At 46.7% G+C, this 19,931-nt stretch overlaps 1 protein-coding gene across 2 annotated transcripts; it reads right to left on the reverse strand.

Moving 5' to 3' along the window:
- Positions 1 to 5,575: 5,575 nt before the first annotated feature.
- Positions 5,576 to 19,866, reverse strand: PCYT2 (phosphate cytidylyltransferase 2, ethanolamine). 2 transcript variants are annotated; one of them, XM_081899752.1, is made up of 13 exons: positions 19,707 to 19,866; positions 14,881 to 14,969; positions 14,258 to 14,419; positions 13,692 to 13,758; positions 13,227 to 13,311; positions 12,085 to 12,129; positions 10,896 to 11,034; positions 9,665 to 9,747; positions 9,461 to 9,538; positions 9,177 to 9,242; positions 8,585 to 8,650; positions 8,132 to 8,220; positions 5,576 to 6,756 (listed from the first exon to the last, which is right to left on the reverse strand). In XM_081899752.1, the coding sequence occupies exons 1-13, from the start codon at positions 19,787 to 19,789 to the stop codon at positions 6,633 to 6,635; spliced, it is 1,176 nt and encodes a 391-aa protein (XP_081755878.1). In that variant the 5' UTR covers positions 19,790 to 19,866; the 3' UTR covers positions 5,576 to 6,632. The 2 variants fall into 2 exon arrangements, with proteins under 2 accessions (XP_081755878.1, XP_081755879.1); XM_081899753.1 differs by lacking the exon at positions 19,707 to 19,866 and adding an exon at positions 18,910 to 19,015.
- Positions 19,867 to 19,931: the final 65 nt, after the last annotated feature.

Genomic DNA, 19,931 nt, shown 5'->3' on the forward strand with positions numbered 1-19,931 from the left:
GCCTGACAACTATATATCAGAAGTGTTCGATGGCGTCTCCTGTCTGGCAAGGGGGGCTAGGCTCATTTGCCCCTCTGGTCTCCTATTGCAATATGACTCTATGAATCTAGCATTTCTTAAATCCTTTGCATAATTACATTTAAGCCAATATATTTAAGCTATTATATTTCATACATTATCATAGGTAGCCTTTTAAAAGAATAAAGCTTCTCAAAGTAAAAAGGAAGGAACTCAGTAAAAAACAGCTTTTAAAAAGAAACCTCTTCTGTGTACACCCCTCCTTTCACCCCCCTTTCCAGCCTAAAAATAAAGTAAAAAGAAGCTTCTTCTCCAGCCAAGTCAGTTGTCTTTTTCACTGCTCTTGGCCTTTCAACCTTAGGAAGAAGATATGGCTCATTTTACTGGGAGGCACATTAGTATTATTTTACTATTTACCCATTCTTAATTGTGTTTTTTCAGCCTTGGGGCAGCATATGTAATTTCCCCTTTTTTTTATAACTTTGAGAATTGTTTTTCTACTATAAATCAATGGGGCCCTCTTGTCTTAGGAGAAAACCTCTTGCCAAGGTTTTTTTCTGCCTGGCATGAAACCTTTGAAAATCTAAGCCCATTTAATTTAGGAACCTGATCAAGATATAAGCCAATATAAGTCTTGATTAAAAATGCAGTCTATATTCAGATGCCACACTACAACTCCCATCAGCCACAGCCAACACAGCCATGCTGATTGGTTGCTGAGAGCTGTAGCCCAAAGCAGCTGGAGGACATGAGCTTGGGGAAGGCTGATGTATGTTTTTGTGCGGGCAAAGTTTTCATTCCCATTATAGTCTAACACAGTGTTTCCCAAACTTTGTAGTTTTTGGACTACAACTCCCATCATCCCTAGCTAGCAGAACTAGTGGTCAGGGATGATTGGAATTGTAGTCCAGAAACAGCTGGAGACCCAAGTTTGGGGGGAAATCGTTGAACATATACCCAGTTCTGCCATTGCTTCACATTCTAGTGATCAACAAAACAGAATCCAAGTAAGAGCAGGTTTGACTCTTAGTGGCTGGAATCACTAGAAAGGTGGGAAAGGTTTAGCACTTACTTCCACAGTGTCCCTAAATCATTCTTTCACTCCCTCCCCTTTTAATGAATAGTACCCATTCACATGTGTACCCATTCACAAATATATAGTACCCATTCACAAAGGAAAGTGCATGGCAACACTATTACGGTGAGACCAACCTGCCCTCATCCATAATGGTGTGTTACATCGGCCCTCGCATACAAACTGTCCTTCTGCATGCAACTCACCTGTATGAAGCCTATCTTACACCGCAGGCTCTGTATTGGTCTGCTGATGCTCTTGACCCCCCCAAATTCACACTTGCTGCTCTGATAATACTGACAAGAAAACGTGGGCCCCTCCAAACTAGTGTTTCGTTGTGGAAGTTTTCTGCAACGTGCTCTTGATACAATAATAGCAGTGCCTCCACTCCTTAATATTAAGCAATGGGTAGGCAGATCAAGCCAGAATTAAAGACTAGTTAAGATTCAGTTTCCCTTATTCCTTCCTGACCTTTGTACATAAGCACATCAGTCTAGGCTCCAAGATGAACGGAAAATTCCCCAAGATGTGTAGTGAACCCTTTTACAAACATAAAAAGTTCAGCACAGGTATTTTTAATTGTAGCAATTTTTAATAAGTGGGTCACAGGGCATTCAGTTTCATGGTATAGTGGTACCTTGGTTCTCAAATGGCTTAGTTGTCGAACAAATTGGCTCCTGAATGCTGCAAACCCAGAATTAAGTGTTCTGGTTTGCAAACATTTTTCGGAAGCTGAACGTCTGACGCTCCTGCAGCCAATCAGAAGCCATGCCTTAGTTGTCGAACGGTTTCAGGAGTTGAACAGACTCCCGGAATGAATTCAGTTCGAGAACCAAGGTACCACTGTATCCCTGTAGGTCAGGCCAGTAGAAGCTTAGGGATTAAGTAAAGGTAAAGGGAACCCTGACCATTAGGTCCAGTCATGACTGACTCTGGGGTTGCGGCGCTCATCTCGCTCTATAGGCAGAGGGAGCTGGCGTTTGTCTGCAGACAGATTTTGGGTCATGTGGCCAGCATGATTAAGCCACTTCTGGCGAAACCAGAGCAGTGCACGGAAACACCGTTTACCTTCCCGCCGGAGCGGTACCTATTTATCTACTTGCACATTATGTGCTTTCGAACTGCTAGGTTGGCAGGAGCAGGGACCGAGCAACGAGAGCTCACCCCGTAGCGGGGATTCGAACTGCCGACCTTCTGATTGGCCAGTCCTAGGCTCTGTGGTTTAACCCACAACGCCACCCACGTCCCAGGGATGAAGTACTCTGTGTTAAACTTTACTGATTCTAAAAACTGGCCACAGGAACAGAATACTGGACTAGAAAGTGGACCATTGGGTAATGTAGGCAGTGGCATTGGAAGAATCTTCAGTCCTTCAGATGTTGTTAGGCTCCAACTCGCATCAGCCTGGCCAATGGCCCTGTTGTAGTCCAGGATCATCTGGAGAGCTCCAGGCTCCCCACTACTAGTTTAATGGAACAAGATTGCTCCTAAAAGTGAGCGAGCAATGACTGCCAGGTCCCAGAGCTTTTATTGAGACAGGCAACAGTAAACAGCCTCCATTTGAAATTCATGAACCTTCCCCATAATCTAACTCCAAGTTCGTTACCATCTCCCATTCCCCAAGGGGGGAACAACCCATCAGCAAATGCCAGCACAGAAAGGCAGGGACCCACAGGCACTTTAAGAGCAGGGAAAATGTAAAATGCAAAAGGGTTTGTGATCAGAAAGAACAATAAGGTGTTGTGAGTAACTCCAGCTCCGCCAGGCACTGCTCATTGCATTTGATTGAGTAGACCTGAAGTTTCAGATTCAGGCTGCGAAGCAGCAGGGAAGGCAAAAATTAAATAAGTCTGACATTTTTAATAACAATTTTCAAACAGTTGGAAGCCAGCGGCACCTTCTTCCTATGGAAATGCACAGCCCGCGGTAGATTTGCCACTTTGGGCTGAGCTGTTTGCATTTAATGACAAATCCTTTCCAAATCTCGCACTCTGCAGAAGCGGCCGGGCCCAGAGGAGTTTCAAGTTTCAGAGAAATTAATTCAAAAATGGTAACAAGGCGAAGATTAAAAACAAACATGAGATGCTCAGAAGGAGAGGAGTTTCAGGGCATGAATGCCACTTTGTTAAGGTTCCAGCGAGAGGTGGGATGGGGCACAGAGCTCAGTCAACGACCCATAGGCAGGTGGCACTTGGCTAGGAAAGGAGGAGAGGAGGTGCCCAGGCCACAGCAGCCCCTCTTGTCCAGGTGGGCAGTCAGAGTGGCAAAGGAGACTGAAGCCTGGAAGTGCTGTGAAACTACTCCGTGCTCCCCAAAGACAATCTTCCTCACCAAATATTACATGTTTGGTGGCAGGGTCTTGAATCTGCCAGCCACTCTCTGCAGAAACTACATCATCATCATCATCATCATTATTATTATTATTATTATTATTATTATTATTATTACAGCTGTTAGGATGAACACAACAATTTCCTCTCCCCCCAACCCCACTACTGGTCTCCTTCCCACCTACCCTTCTACTGATCCTTCAAGGCCACTTCCCACCACTTCTTCCCTAGGAAACGAAAGCTACCCCTAGAAATCAATGACCCAAAGAAGCTAACAGAGCCATTCCATTTTCTAATGGAAGCCTTGTCCAAGTGAGAACAAAAAAGGGAACACAAACTTTGGCCAACAAATAAATAAAAATAAAGGTTTGATGTTGTTGTTTAGTCGTGTCCAACTCTTCGTGACCCCATGGACCAGAGCACACCAGGCACTCCTGTCTCCCACTGCCTCCCGCAGTTTGGTCAAACTCATGTTGGCAGCTTCAAGAACACTGTCCAACCATCTCGTCCTCTGTCGTCCCCTTCTCCTTGTGCCCTCCATCTTTCCCAGCATCAGGGTCTTCTCTTCTCATGAGGTGGGCAAAGTATTGGAGCCTCAGCTTCAGGATCTGTCCTTCCAGTGAGCACTCAGGGCTGATTTCCTTCAAAATGGATAGGTTTGATCTTCTTGCAGTCCATGAGACTCTCAAGAGTCTCCTCCAGCACCATAATTCAAAAGCATCAATTCTTTGGTGATCAGCCTTCTTTATGGTCCAGCTCTCACTTCCATACATCGCTACTGGGAAAACCATAGCTTTAACTATACGGATCTTTGTCGGCAAGGTGATATCTTTGCTTTTTAAGATGCTGTCTAGGTTTGTCATTGCTTTTCTCCCAAGAAGGAGGTTTAATAAGGGATACTAAAAAAAGAATTTGAGGAGCACATTGCTTAAACCATGAAGGCTAACCATAAAGACAGTCAACAAAAATCTTTAAATACGTTAACGACAGGAGACTGGCTAGGGAGGCGGTTGGACCTTTGCATGCCAAGGGAGTCAACAGTAGGGCAAAGGAGGTTAAGGAGAGTGCAGAGAAGCTGAACGACTTATTTGCATTTGGCTTCACAGCAGACAGGGCCTGCCTGCTCATGAGGCACCGTGAGGCAGCTGCCTCAGGGTGCCAGGCTCGTGGGGCAGTGCTGCCACTGCATATCCAGTGTGCATTGCCACAGGGCGGTGGGCTCCTGCCACTTGCTGCTGCAAACACCACCTGCTGCTTGCTGCTGCTGCTGCCTGGTGCTCATTGCTTCATCCTGCTCCTCCTTCGCTGTGCCCATGCCACCCCACTGCTGCGGCCTACCCACTGCTGCGCCTTCTCCTCCTGGGGAAGCCCTGAAGGACTGATAGTTGGGGTGTGTGGACTGTGGTGTGTGTGGTCATGGATTGGTAGTGGCAGGGGGGCACAGCTACAGCCGAGGGGGATCAGGAATCCAGGAGTGGCAAGTGTCTGTCAGTGGTGAGTGGCAGGGACAAGCTAGTGGGTGCCTGATGGCAACTAGAAGCTGGAGGGGGGCACAGGGGGAGTGGGAAGGAAGAAGCAAAGTGGAAAAATGTCACAGGAAGGGCCTTACAGCAGAAGATATAGAGCAGATCCCTATGCCTAAAATGACTTTCATTGCAAAGGGAGTCCAAGGAACTGAGGGAAATAGTGGTTATGAGAGATTATGTTTTAGGCTTTATAAACAAAATGAAAACTAACAAATTGCTAGGTGGTGCATCTTTGTGTATGTCGTGTTGCCGCTCTTCCCATCTTCAGACGTGAATTTCCCACTTAAAGAATACAGAAGTTTCTGGGAAATGTAACACAAGGCGCAGTCCCATACCCACCAACATTTCTCCGATGAAAATAGGAATGTCCCATTCCATAATGTTAATTTTACTATTTATACCCTACACACATTTTATTGGGTTGCCCCAGCACTCACAATGACCAACCACATGCTTCTCAGGAAGCCCAAAAGCAGGGCTAATAACAATAATATGGGGGCTATTGTTTTTGTTTGTTGTTATGGTATGTATTTTGTACTTTTACACTGTAAACTGCCCTGTAATCTTCAAAGGAAGGTTGGGATAGAAATTTAATAAATAAAATAAAGTAATCACTCCCACATAAGTAAGTCATCAACATTTTATTAATTTCCACCGCTGAAATTGTACAAGAGAGATAGAAAAGACACAGAGCCTGCCTGGACAGGGAAGAGCCCCATGGTCACATGCGCGCCCCCCATGTGTTTCCCACTACACATGAAAAGATGCCTCAGACAGTGATCTGCACCTAGATCTCACCACAAAGCATTCAACTTTAGCAGCACAAAGCATTTTAAATACAATACGCAGTATACTGGGCTCAATGTATCTGATGTCTCCATCTCTCCGCACAAGAACCACAAGGCCCATTTGGATGAGAATGAAGCCGTGGTTGTGAAGCAACGTACTGGGGCTTTAGGATGGAGCTCCAAGCACATTCTGAAGATCTATGCGGTATTTGTGTTTTGTGAGAACATTGAGAATTGCAGTGCCACCAATCTCTTGCTTGGCCATAGTACAGAGTAGTGAGGGCCACTGTCTACCACCGGGGAACCCTGGGACTTGCCTAAGCTCCATCCACTGTTACAGCTTGGAAATATTTTGTAGGTACCAGATGCAAGGCAGTGTGTGCAAGCAGCAACAGGCCACTTAGAGAACCCTTTGTGCCCAAGCTAGGAAATGTAGTGGTCAGTCTGGCTCGGAGCCCAACTCCAGCAAGCACTGCTGTTGAGCAAATGCTCTGGGATCCTATTAATGCTGTAAGCAATGAGCCAGACCAGAAAGGACGGCTTTAAAGATTAAAAAATTGTCTCTGGCAGGCAGAAATCAGAGAGATGCTCCGAGATGCAGAGACTCAATAAGAAGTTGAGCAGAGATAACCCTGACTCCCCAGCTCCAATATGTCAGGTGAAATCACACCATGTTGCAAACATTCATTGGAATTGAAACCTGCTATTGAGAGGGCAATATTAAAATCTTCCCATGGGAGTGGGCCTGGGCTAACTAGATAGCAGCATCCGGGATCTTCCCCACACACGGGAGAATTGTTACCGCAGGCCTTCCTAAGGCTGGCAGCAGTATCCTATCCTCCAGGAAAATATTGCCGCTCCAGGAGGGAAGGATTCTGCTACACCGTTCCCCATGCTAGCTCTCATGATCTTCCTGGCCTGCCTTCCCCAGGGCCCCTTCCTCCTCTCTTCTCTTCATGGCCTCCAGCACAGCCAATTCTTTTGCTTCTTTCTTCTGGTTCCGGGCTTCAAACTCCAACCTGCAACGATCGAGAAATCTGTATCAGCATGGAATATTTAAATTCACCGTGCTCTTTCAATTGTAAGGACAATGATTTTATTATTTGTACCCCCACCCGTCTGGCTGGGTCGCCCCAGCCACACTGGGTGGCTTCCAACATGTATAAAAACATAATAAAACATTGCACGTTAAAAAGCTCCCCTATACAGGGCTGCCTTCAGATGTCTTCTAAAGGTTATATAGTTACTCATCTCTTTGACATCTGATGGGAGGGCGTTCCAGGTTGCCACCACCAAGAAGGCCCTCTGCCTGGCTCCCTGTAGCTTCACTTCTCACAGTGAGGGAACTGCCAGAAGACCCTCAGTGCTGGATCTCTGTGTCCAGGCTGAACGATGGGGGTGGAGACGCTCCAAACAGCCGAGACAGAAAATATACTACTCTGCTAAGCCACTCACTTCTGCTGCTTCAACACTGATCCCTCCTAGGAGAGGCTCTGGACAAGTAAGCCATCTAAGGCAGCCATGTGGAAGACTCTAGTTGAGGACCCAATGGCTTCAGGGATTCAACATTCTTAAAGGTGCCTGGAAAAGCATGTTCAGAGCTCGGGAACCATCATGTGAACAGACATAGTCTAACCACTATCAGAATTGTGTGGGCAAGGACAACGGATTCGCTCCTGCTTCTTCAAACGGCCCTGGCAGCAGCACCAGACAGAATCCAGTATCGCAACAGACTGCTCGGTACAAAAGCTCTCCCTTGCCAAGACAGCTCTTACAACAGCAAATGCAGCGCTCCAGGTAACTATTATGCACACACCAATGGCTTACTCATACTTGCATAATAAATTCTGGTTGCCATATCTGTTTTCAAAGAATTCAGAATGTGCTAGTACTGTCAAAACTGACAGAGGGAACAGCAAGTAGAATATCAGGCAGTGGATAGTTGTAGACTTGAAACTATGGGGAGGCAGCAACGGTGCAGAGCACAGAATCTTTGTTCCAAGGCCCACACTTCTTGTTGGTTTTGAACATTGAAATGAAACTGTTGAAATTTCATCTTCAGGGATGTTGGAAAGCATTTTAGCTATTCCCATCTGTGAATTCGTGTTTAGTCTGTAATATGACTAGCAACGTACGGGACTCCAAAATAAAAGACAAGCAAGGAGTTACAGCACAGTAGAATCCAGTGGCGTAGCGTGGGTTGTCAGCACCCGGGGCAAGGCAAGTAATTTGTGCCCCCTAACCCATGGATTTGCGCCCCCTAACCCGTGGATTTCCCTAACCCCCAGATGTTGCGCCCGGTGCAGCCGCCCCCCCCTGCACCCCCCATGCTACGCCACTGGTAGAATCTAGGCCTTATTGTGCCAACATGAACCAAAGTCAAGATCAGCCAACCTGTTTTTAATTATTCTTTTCACTATCAGATCTGTTGTGAGATTGTTGCCACTGTCCACCAGCCGGAAGATATTACGCTTCTTGGGTTCCTGCAAATATGGGGAAGAGAGATGAGAGGACACAAGGCAATGGCTCTTTAGAGGCATTCCAAAGAAGTTAACAACAGGCATTTGCCAAAATACTTTCTGAATGCCCAATATGTGCCACAGCTGCAGGAAAAGCTGACAACCCAAGTGCATTCAAGGGAAGAACAGAACTGCACTTTCCCACAGCAAGGAGAGGCTTGCCACTTGGTCACACAAATGACAGGCCAAGCCTTATTGCCCAGTCACCCACATACCCATTTTTCAAAAACTGCCCCCCAGAAGAGAACCCAATTCTCTGCCATGCACTGTGATTTGGACAATAGATGGCATGAAATCGACACTAACCAGGAAGGAGTTTTCTGCTTACCTCATATGGATCTGACCCATTCTTGTCTGGTACCACCTCTGTCATTCCATGGCACACAAAGTCTACCTGCAAAGAAACAGCAATAGTCACTATCGCCTTCGCTCGCAGGCTCCCCTACAGTATGATGTGGCTACCTGTGAAACTTCAGAAGCAAAGGGACATATCTCTCAAGCGCTTGTCTACCACAGGTACAGTATGAAGGGAGACAACTGCCAGCAACTCACCCACAAAAATATAGGCAGTTACTTCCATGGCTGATCCAAAACACATTGGTACTGTACAATCCTTAATGTGTTCTCTTCCTCACAAGCATCCTGGTACTGCAGCCCACCCCTCATCAAATAGGGAACAATAGTCAGGCTGGGTACAGATGATAGCTTTTCAGAACCAGAGGAGATGCTACAGAGTAATTGCTGCTAGCAATACATGCATTCGTTCCCCTTTCCCCAACTACCCCAGCATGTTCTCCGGTGAAACTAATTTACAGGTGTGTATAGATACTTCCTTTTAACAACAGGTTCCCAAGAGCATACACTTCCCGCCCCAGTTAGTAGAAATCACACACACAATCAATCAATGGAACTATACTCACCTTAAAATGATCCAGCAGATCAGCAGTGATGGAATAGGGGGCTCCAATCACCACCTCAGAAACATACTAAGAGGAGGAGGGAGGGAGGGAGAGAAGAAAACAGTCACTCTGGATTCCCACATCTGCCAACGGCTGTTTCAGTTACTGAACTCTGTATATCAGGCACCTTCCAGTGACATTTTTAAGCTTACCAGGTGGCCTACCACAGCCAGATGTGCTCGGCTTTATCTGGCTCTTTCTGACCATGTCCTAGTTGTAAGGGGAAGATTTCTTCTAATACTCACCCTGCAGGCTAGAACACTGAGGGTTCGTTCATGCACATTCATGATTGGATAGTTCTTGCCTTTGTACAGATTCACCTCCTACGAATAAAATATGACAATCAGCACAAGTGGAAGTTTTGCATTCCCAACCCTCCCTCCCTCCCAGCTGAGATGAGAAGGAACGAATGGCCAACCCTGCCTGGGCAGTGTGAAGCTGATACCCACCTGGTCAAAATGTAGCCCCACAATTATATAAGGTCGCTTTGCTATCTGGTGCGCTTTCTCCAGGAAGTCCACATGACCAACATCTGGAGAGTGTATGTGTTAAGGATAAAAGCCAGAATGAGAAGTAGCGACTTTCTGTTTGCTTCTCATAGACTCTATGCTTCTTTTCCTGGTAGTCTCAGCAACCGCTGTGACAATCTGAGTTACTATGGTTTGGATGCACACAGACACTCAGCGCTGGAGCAACTGAGTAGCTGTGGAAGTGAACTTACTGCATTGTTTACAGACTTCCAATACCCTATATCAGGGATCAAACACAAGGAAAACCAATTCTACAGTTGGCATAAAAAATCTTGGCACAGCGCTGGTGGTTTGGCACTTGTGACCTGTAACTTTAGAGTGATCTTGTAACTCTTTTAAAATGTGTTTTTCCTTTAAAAAATACTAATAGAGCAACAAATGTTGCCTGCAATGACTAAAAACTGACAAGCAAAGACAGGTGGCTGAGACCAGCAGATGAATCATGGATGTGTAGGTCTATCAAATGCAAAGTGAAGGTCGGGGGAAGGTGGGTTTCCTTTTGGGAGGGGGGAAGCATGGAAAGCCCTGTTTAAGGCGTGTCTGTACACATCCTTTATTGTTCATGTGCCTTTCACTCAACCGTTGTAGCAGCAGCAGCTGAAATGTAACAGACTGGGATGCATTGGAATGCATGATACAGGATGACTCAGGCAGAGTTCAGCTTCTTCGAAGATGGTTGTTAGAGTTTATAACTCAAAGACTCCTGGGCTAGTTTGGCTATCACAGCAGAAAATTCTTAACACATATGGTTTTAAAGAGGAAGTGCAAAAGCCTATGTTTTGAGCTGACTGTATTTCTGGCACATCAGTAAGGAACCTGGGCTCAAAATGCACTCTCTACTACAGTAGAAACTGTAGAAGGGGTGGCAATGCCTTGCAAGGTCTGAGTCAAACAAGAACAACTATAGCTGACTTGTTCTCCTCAGAGTGGTACAATCCACCAAGTTCCATGGGAAGAGAGATTGATTGTTAAACCACTCTGGGAGGGGAATAGGGGTTTCTTAACAACTTGCAACAAAACAAAACAAAAGCAAAGCACAGCAGGGCCATTTGAGACCTGGGGTACAGTAAGACCAAACACAAGGTGGCAGGAACCCGTAATTTGCCTCACAGACACCTCTTTCCACCCAGCCCAAAAGGAAACAGGATACGAAAGAGGTCAAAAGCACCAGCCACGTAGATTATAGTATCTCCTGGTTGTGGCTCCTTGCCAGATGCAAACTGGATGATCTTCTGGGATGTCTGCAGAAACTGGGAAACTCCGGTCCAGGGGCTGTGACTTTTAGGGCACTGGAGAAAAGAGTACAACTTTAATACCTTGGCAGGCTTCAGTTGGGATGAGTTGTGAAAGAAGCAGACTGAAATGCCATTGAGAACACACTCCTAGCACAGGCATGCCACACAACATCCCACCTATATCAATAGGTGCTTGCAGACAGATGTTTACTGCCAGATCAATGCACAAAAGTTTTTTGTTTTTTTCAGTGTCCATGTGATATTGTGGACAAAATACCAGCCCATATTTTTACCCCATTTGATCTGGATTTCCCCTTTCTGGGAGAAATCTGGAAAGTAAAAAAGAAAACTTCGATGACTCATTTGAGATATCTCAACAACCTATTTGTAGAGTTTAGCTCCACCACGCGGCAGCAATAAGTACTGCTTCTACAGCTAGTTTAGTCAACTAATCTGATATACACACATTACAATGCTGGTGCCAAAGCACACATTCCTGAGGCCAGAAAAAAAAGCACAAAGTTTTTCCAAGACACAATAAGCTTCCACGTGACTCTACTGTATAACTTGGCAGATACTAAAGGTATTTCAGTTGGCCAAAATAGATATTCCATTGAAGTCCTGGTGAGACTAGAAATCAGCTGCAAAAAACCCCAAACAATCTCCTTGATCACTGAGCTGATGTTCACACCAACAAGCTTATCTTTTCACAAGTAACTCTCAACAAAACAACAGGAATTAACAGTTAACACCAGATGAAGCTGCATGTCTGCTATGATTGTCAGGATGAAAGCTGCAATTCATGTCTTTTAATCCTTCACTAGATTGGGAGATAAAACCACTACAGCTTGTCCCACCCATTCTCTCTGTGGCTTTTTCATCTTCATTTTACCCTGTTGTGAATAGTGTGTTGGTATCTAGTACTTACTTAACCATGACATTGTCCCAGATTCTGCCTATTCCCATCACACCCTCCACTGTTGAAGTCAGGTCTGCTCAGGGTAAAACCAGGCAGGGAAAAGCCACAGTAAAAAATGCAAAACCACACAGCATGCAGGAATCACATCCCAGGCTTCATTTGCAGTCACTGGAAATGGTACTCACTTTCCCAAAGTTATCTGTGTGCTTCCGATAATCCATGTCTTCATCCTAAGAGAGAAAGCAAGCATGTCAATGAATTGTGGGAAAATGCCTATACGACTTTCTAGTTAAGGAAGGAAACGCAGGGTGCAAGGGATCAGAAATGGCAAGGGTGGGAAGTTTATTGCCCTCCAGAGGTTGTTGGACTCCAACTCCCATCAGCCCCATCCAGCAAGGCCAATGGTCAAGAGATGATGGGAATTATGGTCCAGCAACACCAGGCCAGCCACAGGTTCTCCACCCTTGTGATAGGAAATAGCTGCCATCACTCAAGTTTTCCCACCCTAAGTACATAAAGGGAGTCCTGCTGGATGAGACCAAAGGCCCTTCTAGTACAGCGTCCGTTTTTCACAGTGCCCAGCTAGATACCTATGGGAAACCTGCAAGTGCAGCAGCCCTCTCCCCACCTGTGATTCCCAGCAATTGATATTTGGAAGCATACTGCCCCTTGACACCGGAGGTAGTACAAGCATTTCACATCCATGTAAAGAAGACAATCTCTCAGTTCAAACTAAAACAGACACTTAATGGGACAGTGTTTGGTTTCCGTCTTCAGCCCACGCACATCAAGGTGCAAAGTGAAACTCAAGATCAAATGCTTCAATTCCACAACCCCATGTATATCTTCAGGACAAGCCATCTTGCCCACAAGGCAAATGGCAACAATCTGACACAAACACACAAATGTACATGTACACACTCCTGACCTGTGATGTCCTGTACCATTCTCCAGGCAACCCACCTGAAAACCCTGCTCCCTAATCCCATTGCTGCCATCTGATGACCTACATGAACAGCTTCTGAATCCTTTTCTTCCCTCCTTGCCAGTCCATCAACACAGTACACGTGGTCTAAACACTAAGAGTGATAATTCTGTGCAGATTGCAAAGGCCACTTCATCAAACATATGTTTTTTCTCTTTGCTTTTGGCACCTGCTGCCTCAAAGGCTTCTGCCAAACAGCTTCTAGTCCTGGCGCACGCAAGCAGCAGAGCTTGCTACAATCTGTCCAGGAAGCAATCTCAGATCAGAAAGCCCGGATTGCCTTGGTAAGTCAGTGTAGCCAAGAAGCCCCGTTCCCCACCTCAAACTCTTTCATTGACTCACAATGTTGCTGTGGTGAGCCTTGGTCATGAGCAGCATGCGGCCAACCAGATCTGTGGTGGATACTCCCTGAGTGCGCTTACATTCCCTGCAATAAGACAAGCTCAGAGTGAGACAGGGGCCCTTGGCAATGGCTACTCACCATGTTCACACTACGCTCACATTCACATCTCCTTCCTGCCCCAAGATTATCCCTGAAGCACACCACATTTATATGGGGACAAGGGAATAGCATCAAGAAGCCTAATGTAATATTGACACTGAAGCTAAATGGGCTCAGGCACGACCAGCATTTCTGCAGGAGGCCACCTGGGAATTGACATGTACACAATTTGAACTGTATGGAAGGAAAGCAAGATACAAACGCAATGAATAAAATTAACCAATCCGCTCGGCAATGTTTCGCTATTCTGATACGGGGACGGATTTTGAGCAGGGCAACAACAGCAGTCCTAAGCAGGGCGTCACCTGTATCTCCCAGCATTCTTTACTTCCTCGTAGGTGTCCTTGCCATCCACAGTAAGTGTGATATCATCTGTGAAGGGAAGGGGGAAAAACAGATCATTGCTGGCAGATTAGAGAAGCTGCCTAGGAAGACTAATCGGCAAAAGCCTAAAACCACACACCACAGTTAAGTTATGGTGAACTTGTGTATATGAACAGGTCTGCCTTTTTTAAAGCTGGGGGAAGCTTTAGTTCACTGCCCTTCCCAAACTAGATGAGAAAGAGCACTGTGGATCAAACAGAATCCTTTGGGAACACGGATGTAGTAATTTTAGATAACTTGAGTGTTGTTCTGCAGACAGTATTGGTTTCCATTTTATTTCTGTTCCCCAAAGCATCCTACTCCTTTTTGGAGCACACCTCTATGGTTTTAGTGTATGCTGAGGAATGGATAAAGTCCAGGATAGTGAATGAACATGAGATTTACTGGCAAAGACAGAAAACCATTTATTTTAGCCTGAGAGCCACAGTTAAATGCAACTGGGCCGATCATTCACAGATAACCAGCTAGAAGAGTATCAGGTACTCACTCCCATGTACACAGAAGTCACAGTTGTATTTATCCAGCGTTTCCAATGTTGTGACATAAGGAGCTCCTGGTACAATCTCGTCCACCCACTTGATGGCCTTCACCATTTTGTATCTCTCCTCTTGAGTGAAGACAGGGGGTCCTTTATGCTTGGAGATCTCCTCTGAGATTTAAGACAGCGAGAGAGAAGTTTGTTAATACCAGGTCTGCGTGCGTTCAACAGGTCCATACGTTTCCTAAGCAAACTGGCATCTCACATCCTAAAGAGTTCCTAGTCCTCATTGCTTCAGAATAAGCTTTGGAAAAATATGGGCAGTAGAAGGTGAAGTCTCAAAAGGCTAGACATGGCTTTAAGCGGACAGAAAGACAGTAATTCATCCCTCTCCTCTCTCACAATACACCTCTGACTACTAGATGCTGGAGAAAATCAACACTACTGTCAGTGGCATCAGGCTGGCCACCCCCAGATTGTGGACTGTGAAATCATGCAGATGGTAGGGGGAGAATCTAACCATATTGTTACATATTCTGACTGAAAGGAATTTGCTGCTCACAATTTCACTTTCTGGGTTTCTTTCCAGGGGTGTTTCTGAAACAAGGAGAAAAGTGGACCAATTTCCTTACCATCTGTGTGGACTCCTACGATCAGATAATCACCCATGGCACGAGCTTGCCGCAGCTGGTTGGAGTGCCCATAATGCACCATATCATAGCTACAAAAAAGAATAGAAAAGACAAAGGGGCTTTTGTGAAGAACTTGCCCTGGTACTGACTGTTATCACAAGACTCTCATCTTGTAATGCTCATAGTACACCAATCAATGCATCATTTCAGCCAGCTATACCACTAATAGTGGTTACTGATGATGGAAAGGTGCTCACAAGCAGCAAAAGATTTTAGTCCTCGTTACATTTATGCTCTTCTGTTAAACATATATCTGCTCATATCTCTGCATCTCATTTTTGCTCATTGTTACATCATCTGCACTGAGAGGCCCATTGTATTGCTTGATGAATGGAAAACCACAAATGTGCATGATTAAATTATTTAGCCTGAAGACAACCACAAGTGGAAAATCCCAACTTGATTTTAATATTGCAGGAATCTCCAATCTGGACAGATAACTGGCAATAAGGTGAATGGTTTGCCTGCCTTCAGTTGCCATTTTCAATAGAGAGGGAGGCCTGTGAGGGCAGCGATGGTCACACATGTTTTGCTAAAATGACATAGGGAAGAATTCATAGACCACTTTTGCTTATAACTTGGAGAAATACTCATGGTAAAATCAAAGGTGTAATGAGAGCAAAATTATGCTAATATGGGTTACAAATTAATGAAAAAGACAGCAAAGCCTGAGGAGAGCATGAATTCTTCATGTTTAATCTAACTCTGGTCCAGAAGGTAGCAACTACATAATTAGACTAAAGGCAAGCAGTTACTAATAGGGCTCTTAGTTATGATTTTGCAATTTAGAATGTCTCTTGGTGCCAGCAGTCCCAGGGGTTATCTTCCAGAAGCCACATGGCTTCAAACCTAGTTACCATGACAGCACCTGGAAGGGTTCCAGGTGCCATTTGCCCCCTTCCTCCAACCCAACCCAATTGGAGTCACAGTGGTAATTGATACAAGCAGCTTCTACGCTTCAGAACACACCAAGAGAAGAGATCGCATGCAAGATGTTGGACTCATTGTGCCCCACAGCTCCAAAGAATTTCCTGGTAACATAACCCCTTTGCTCAGTCACTGGAAATATTCCTGGGACCTTCCCTTAAGGTCCTAGGCTTACTCCATTTCAATAAGGACATGCTGTTCCTCCATGGAATTCCTTCTCAAGGCTTATCGTACTATTAAAATATTAGACTGCTGTAATACCAGATAATATCTATTGCTAACAAGGCAATTGAGACGCTTAATGAAAATTGACCTTGCCTGCTCTCACATGGAATGCACCCTCCCACTCAGATTATGCAGGAAATTTTAGTCCCACTTCTTAAAGCAGAATGCTATGAACAAACTGCAAACCAGATGGCAAGGAATCTTGCATTAATTATGACTGCATACACAAATATTTCTGAATGCCGGAGTAAGCACAGAAAGCACAGTAAACTATTTGTTAATCAATCTCTCCCCAACAGTTTGATCCCTCCTCCCTCCTCAACCACCCCCAAATGTAGTTTCTGCCCATTGCATCTAAACTCCCTGGTGCTGCTTAGCTCCACTATATTGGCTCTCTACTCCAATTCCTCCCCTGAACCCCGAAAGGAGAGTGGAACCCCTCTGTATTCCGCTGAAAACACCCTCAGCACAGAAAGTTAAACCCAAAGGCTTCTACTCCTTTCACATCTTTCTTGACCTGTCACCTTTGATGCATTTAATTACTTTCTATTATTTGACTTCCTTTGTGACTGTCCTCCAGTGATTCTCCTACCTGTCTAAACAATCTTTGAATGTTTCTGTGAGTAGAACCTTTCCTTCTCTCCCTTGAAGATATGTTTTTGAGCCTCTACTATTCTTTCTACACACTGTCCCCAGGTGGCCTCATTAAATCTCATTAATTCAGTATCACCTATACACCAAGAGGACATCCAGCTGTTTCTCTCTACCTCAGAACTTCCTTCCATCAATCACTCATCTGCCCATCTTATATTTCTTCTTGGATGGTTAACATAACTTACTTTACACAGTTGTTGAGAGGGAGAAAAAGTGGGATGGCTGCTGTGTGGAGGGAGGGGTAGCTAATGACACAGAAGACAGAATCAGAATTCAAAATGACCCCAACACATTGGAGAACTGGGCCTGGGCTAACAAAATAAATTCCAATAGGGACAAATGTAAGGTTCTGCACTTAGGAGGAAGAACCAGATGCACAAATATAAGATGGGGGACGTCTGGCTTACTAGCAGTACATGTGAAAAGGACCTAGGGGTTTTGGTGGACCACAAGCTTAACATGAATCAACAGTGTGATGCAGCAGCAAAAAAAAGCCTATTCTAGGTTGCATTAACAGACGTATGGTGTCTAGATCAAGGAAAGTAATAGTACCACTCTGTTCTGCCTTGGTCAGACCACACCTGGAATACTGTTTTCAATTCTGGACACCACAACTTAAGAAGGATGTTGACAAGCTGTAACATGTGCAGTGGAGGGCAACCAAGATTATCGAAGGGTCTGGAAACTAGGCCTTACAAGGAGCACTTGAAGGAGCTGGGTATGTTTAGCCTGGGAAAGAGGAGACTGAGAGGAGATATGATAGCCATATTCAAATATCTTAAGGGCTTTCACATGAAAGATGGAGCAAGCCTGTTTTCTCCTGCTCTGGAGGGTAGGACTCGAACTAATGGCTTCAAGTTACATGAAAGGCGATTCCGACTTAACATTCAGAAAAACTTTCTGACAGTAAGAGCTGTTCAGCAGTGGAACAGACTCCCACAAGAGGTGGTGGACTCTCCTTCCTTGGAGGTTTTTAAGCAGAGGTTGGATGGCCATCTATCATGGATGCTTTAGCTGGGATTCCTGCATTGCAGGGGGCTGGACTAGATGACCCTTGGGTCCCTTCCAACTCTTAGTCTAAGATTCTGTGATTCTATGATAGAGAACCTACATCTAAGCAGTATACAAAAATAGTACAACAGACAGATCCTACCCATGGTTTAGGACATGGGTGGCGCTGTGGGTTAAACCACAGAGCCTAGACTTGCCGATCAGAAGGTCGGCGGTTCGAATCCCCACGACGGGGTGAGCTCCCGTTGCTCGGTCCCTGCTCCTGCCAACCTAGCAGTTCGAAAGCATGTCAAAGTGCAAGTAGATAAATAGGTACCGCTCCAGCGGGAAGGTAAACGGCGTTTCCTGCGTTGCTCTGGTTCGCCAGAAGCAGCTTAGTCATGCTGGTCACATGACCCGGAAGCTGTACGCCCGGCTCCTTCGGCCAATAAAGCGAGATGAGCGCTGCAACCCCAGAGTCGGTCACGACTGGACCTAATAGTCAGGGGTCCCTTTACCTTTACCTTACCCAAGGTTTAGAAGCTAATAGACAGATGGGGGGGGGACAGTAAGGAAAGGGAGAGGCAAACCGGTAGCACTTTATAAATTGCTCCAGAACCCTCCCTGCAGCACCAAGTTGGGGAAATAAGTTAATGCACTTGACTTCCCACACCAGGTGGTGACCAGAGGCAATAATAAGGGTGGGCTATTTGGCATTTCAGAACTTTGTACAGAGCAGTGTGACTTTGTATCATTTCCTGCTGAGGTGACGTTTATGCCAGTTACAACCTCGTGGCCCATTTACAATCATGGTGAACAGGCCCGGGGGGGAATTTCATTGAGGCCCAACCCATGACAATAAGGTACAATTTAGGCCATAGGGTAGTCAAAAGATAGCGATGAGCAAACATCATTTTGCAGCCATGAACCGTACACACCTCTCGGAACGAGGGGAATTCAGGGCACAGGATAATCCAAAAGCGCGTCTCAACGTGGAAATTTATGTTTACAACCGTATTCAAGCTCCAAAGTCCCTGCTACGTAACCCCGAGACGAGAACATCCAGTCCCTTCAATGGGATAAGTTTAGTAGGGCCACGGGAACCAGCCAGCTTCGGGATCGAGCCAATCAGGAGCGACGGCGCCACCCACAGAAGCTTCGCTGCCCACTTACCAGCGGGATCGCAGCCAAGAGCCGGGGCTCTGCGATTGGCGCACTCCAACCGCGAGCGCTCAGCTGATGCGATCTCTTCCACCCACATTCAGAGCAACCCGTTGCAAACCCTGCGCTAGCAGCGGGTACGGTAGAGACAGAAGCCCCGTCGGAACGCAGAGAAGGGGGAGCCGAAGAGGGTCCGCCAAGAGAGAAAAGCAAACAAGAAGGTCGGGAGCCTGCCCGGTTTAACGGGCAGCAGCTTCGGTTCCAGGCGAGCATGATGCAGGAAGCCCTCCCTCCACGTGCATGCGGCACACACACACGACACACACACCGCGCGTTTTCCCCGTGAGCGGACGCACGCCGCGATTCGGCGGCTCCTCTACCCGGAAGCAAGCCTGCCCGCCCCACCGAGCTTGTGGACTCCCTCCGCTAAGCGCGCAGGGCAGCAGCCTCCTGCTCTGGACCCCGCGCTGCCCGCGTCCCCCGGAGGAGCTTTGGCAGCGGCGCACAGAAAGCCCGAGGGGGCACCTGCCGTGGAAATGCCCCGCGGCGGGTGACAGGAGCGCCGCCGTCGCGGACGCGAGCGCAGCCCAGCCGAAAGCAGCGCGGACGGGCGTTGCTATGGGGACAAGGGGCAGCCGCTTCGGGGCGACGGCGGCAACCGCGGCAAAGTGAGCGGTTGCTATAGAAATACCCGGGGAAGCGTCTCTGCTGCTGCTGGTGCTGCTGCTGCTGCAGGTGGGCCCCGTCCCGTCCCCCTCGGGAACGGGCTTGGCTGCCTCCCCCGCCCACCCACCCACCCAAGCGCTCACCATCCGTCGCACCACACGCGCACGGGCCGGTTGGCGCCTTTGCCAGAAGGGGAGGAGGCCCCGGCAGCTCCGTTCCGCAGCATCTCCGACAAGCGAGTGCCGGGCTCTTGGGCGGCTGGCCTGACCCCGGCGCTGTCACTCGCTGGGACCTCCCTCGTCACGTGGTCAGGGAGGAGCCGCAGCTCTCGAGCGCGCAGCCATCTTCGGTGGCCGTCACCTGACCAA

This window comes from Podarcis melisellensis (genome assembly GCF_964234715.1).
Source record: "Podarcis melisellensis genome assembly, chromosome: 2".
In the NCBI taxonomy this organism is placed as follows: domain Eukaryota; kingdom Metazoa; phylum Chordata; class Lepidosauria; order Squamata; family Lacertidae; genus Podarcis; species Podarcis melisellensis.

Coding starts and splice junctions, on each gene's coding strand:
- PCYT2 (XM_081899752.1), bottom strand. CDS start 19,789: ATGCTGCGGAACGGAGCTGCCGGGGCCTCCTCCCCTTCTGGCAAAGGC. Junction 9,243..9,460: donor TCAGTGTTCTAGCCTGCAGG/GTGAGTATTAGA, acceptor TCCTCCTCTTAG/TATGTTTCTGAGGTGGTGAT. Junction 8,221..8,584: donor ATGGGTCAGATCCATATGAG/GTAAGCAGAAAA, acceptor CCATATTTGCAG/GAACCCAAGAAGCGTAATAT.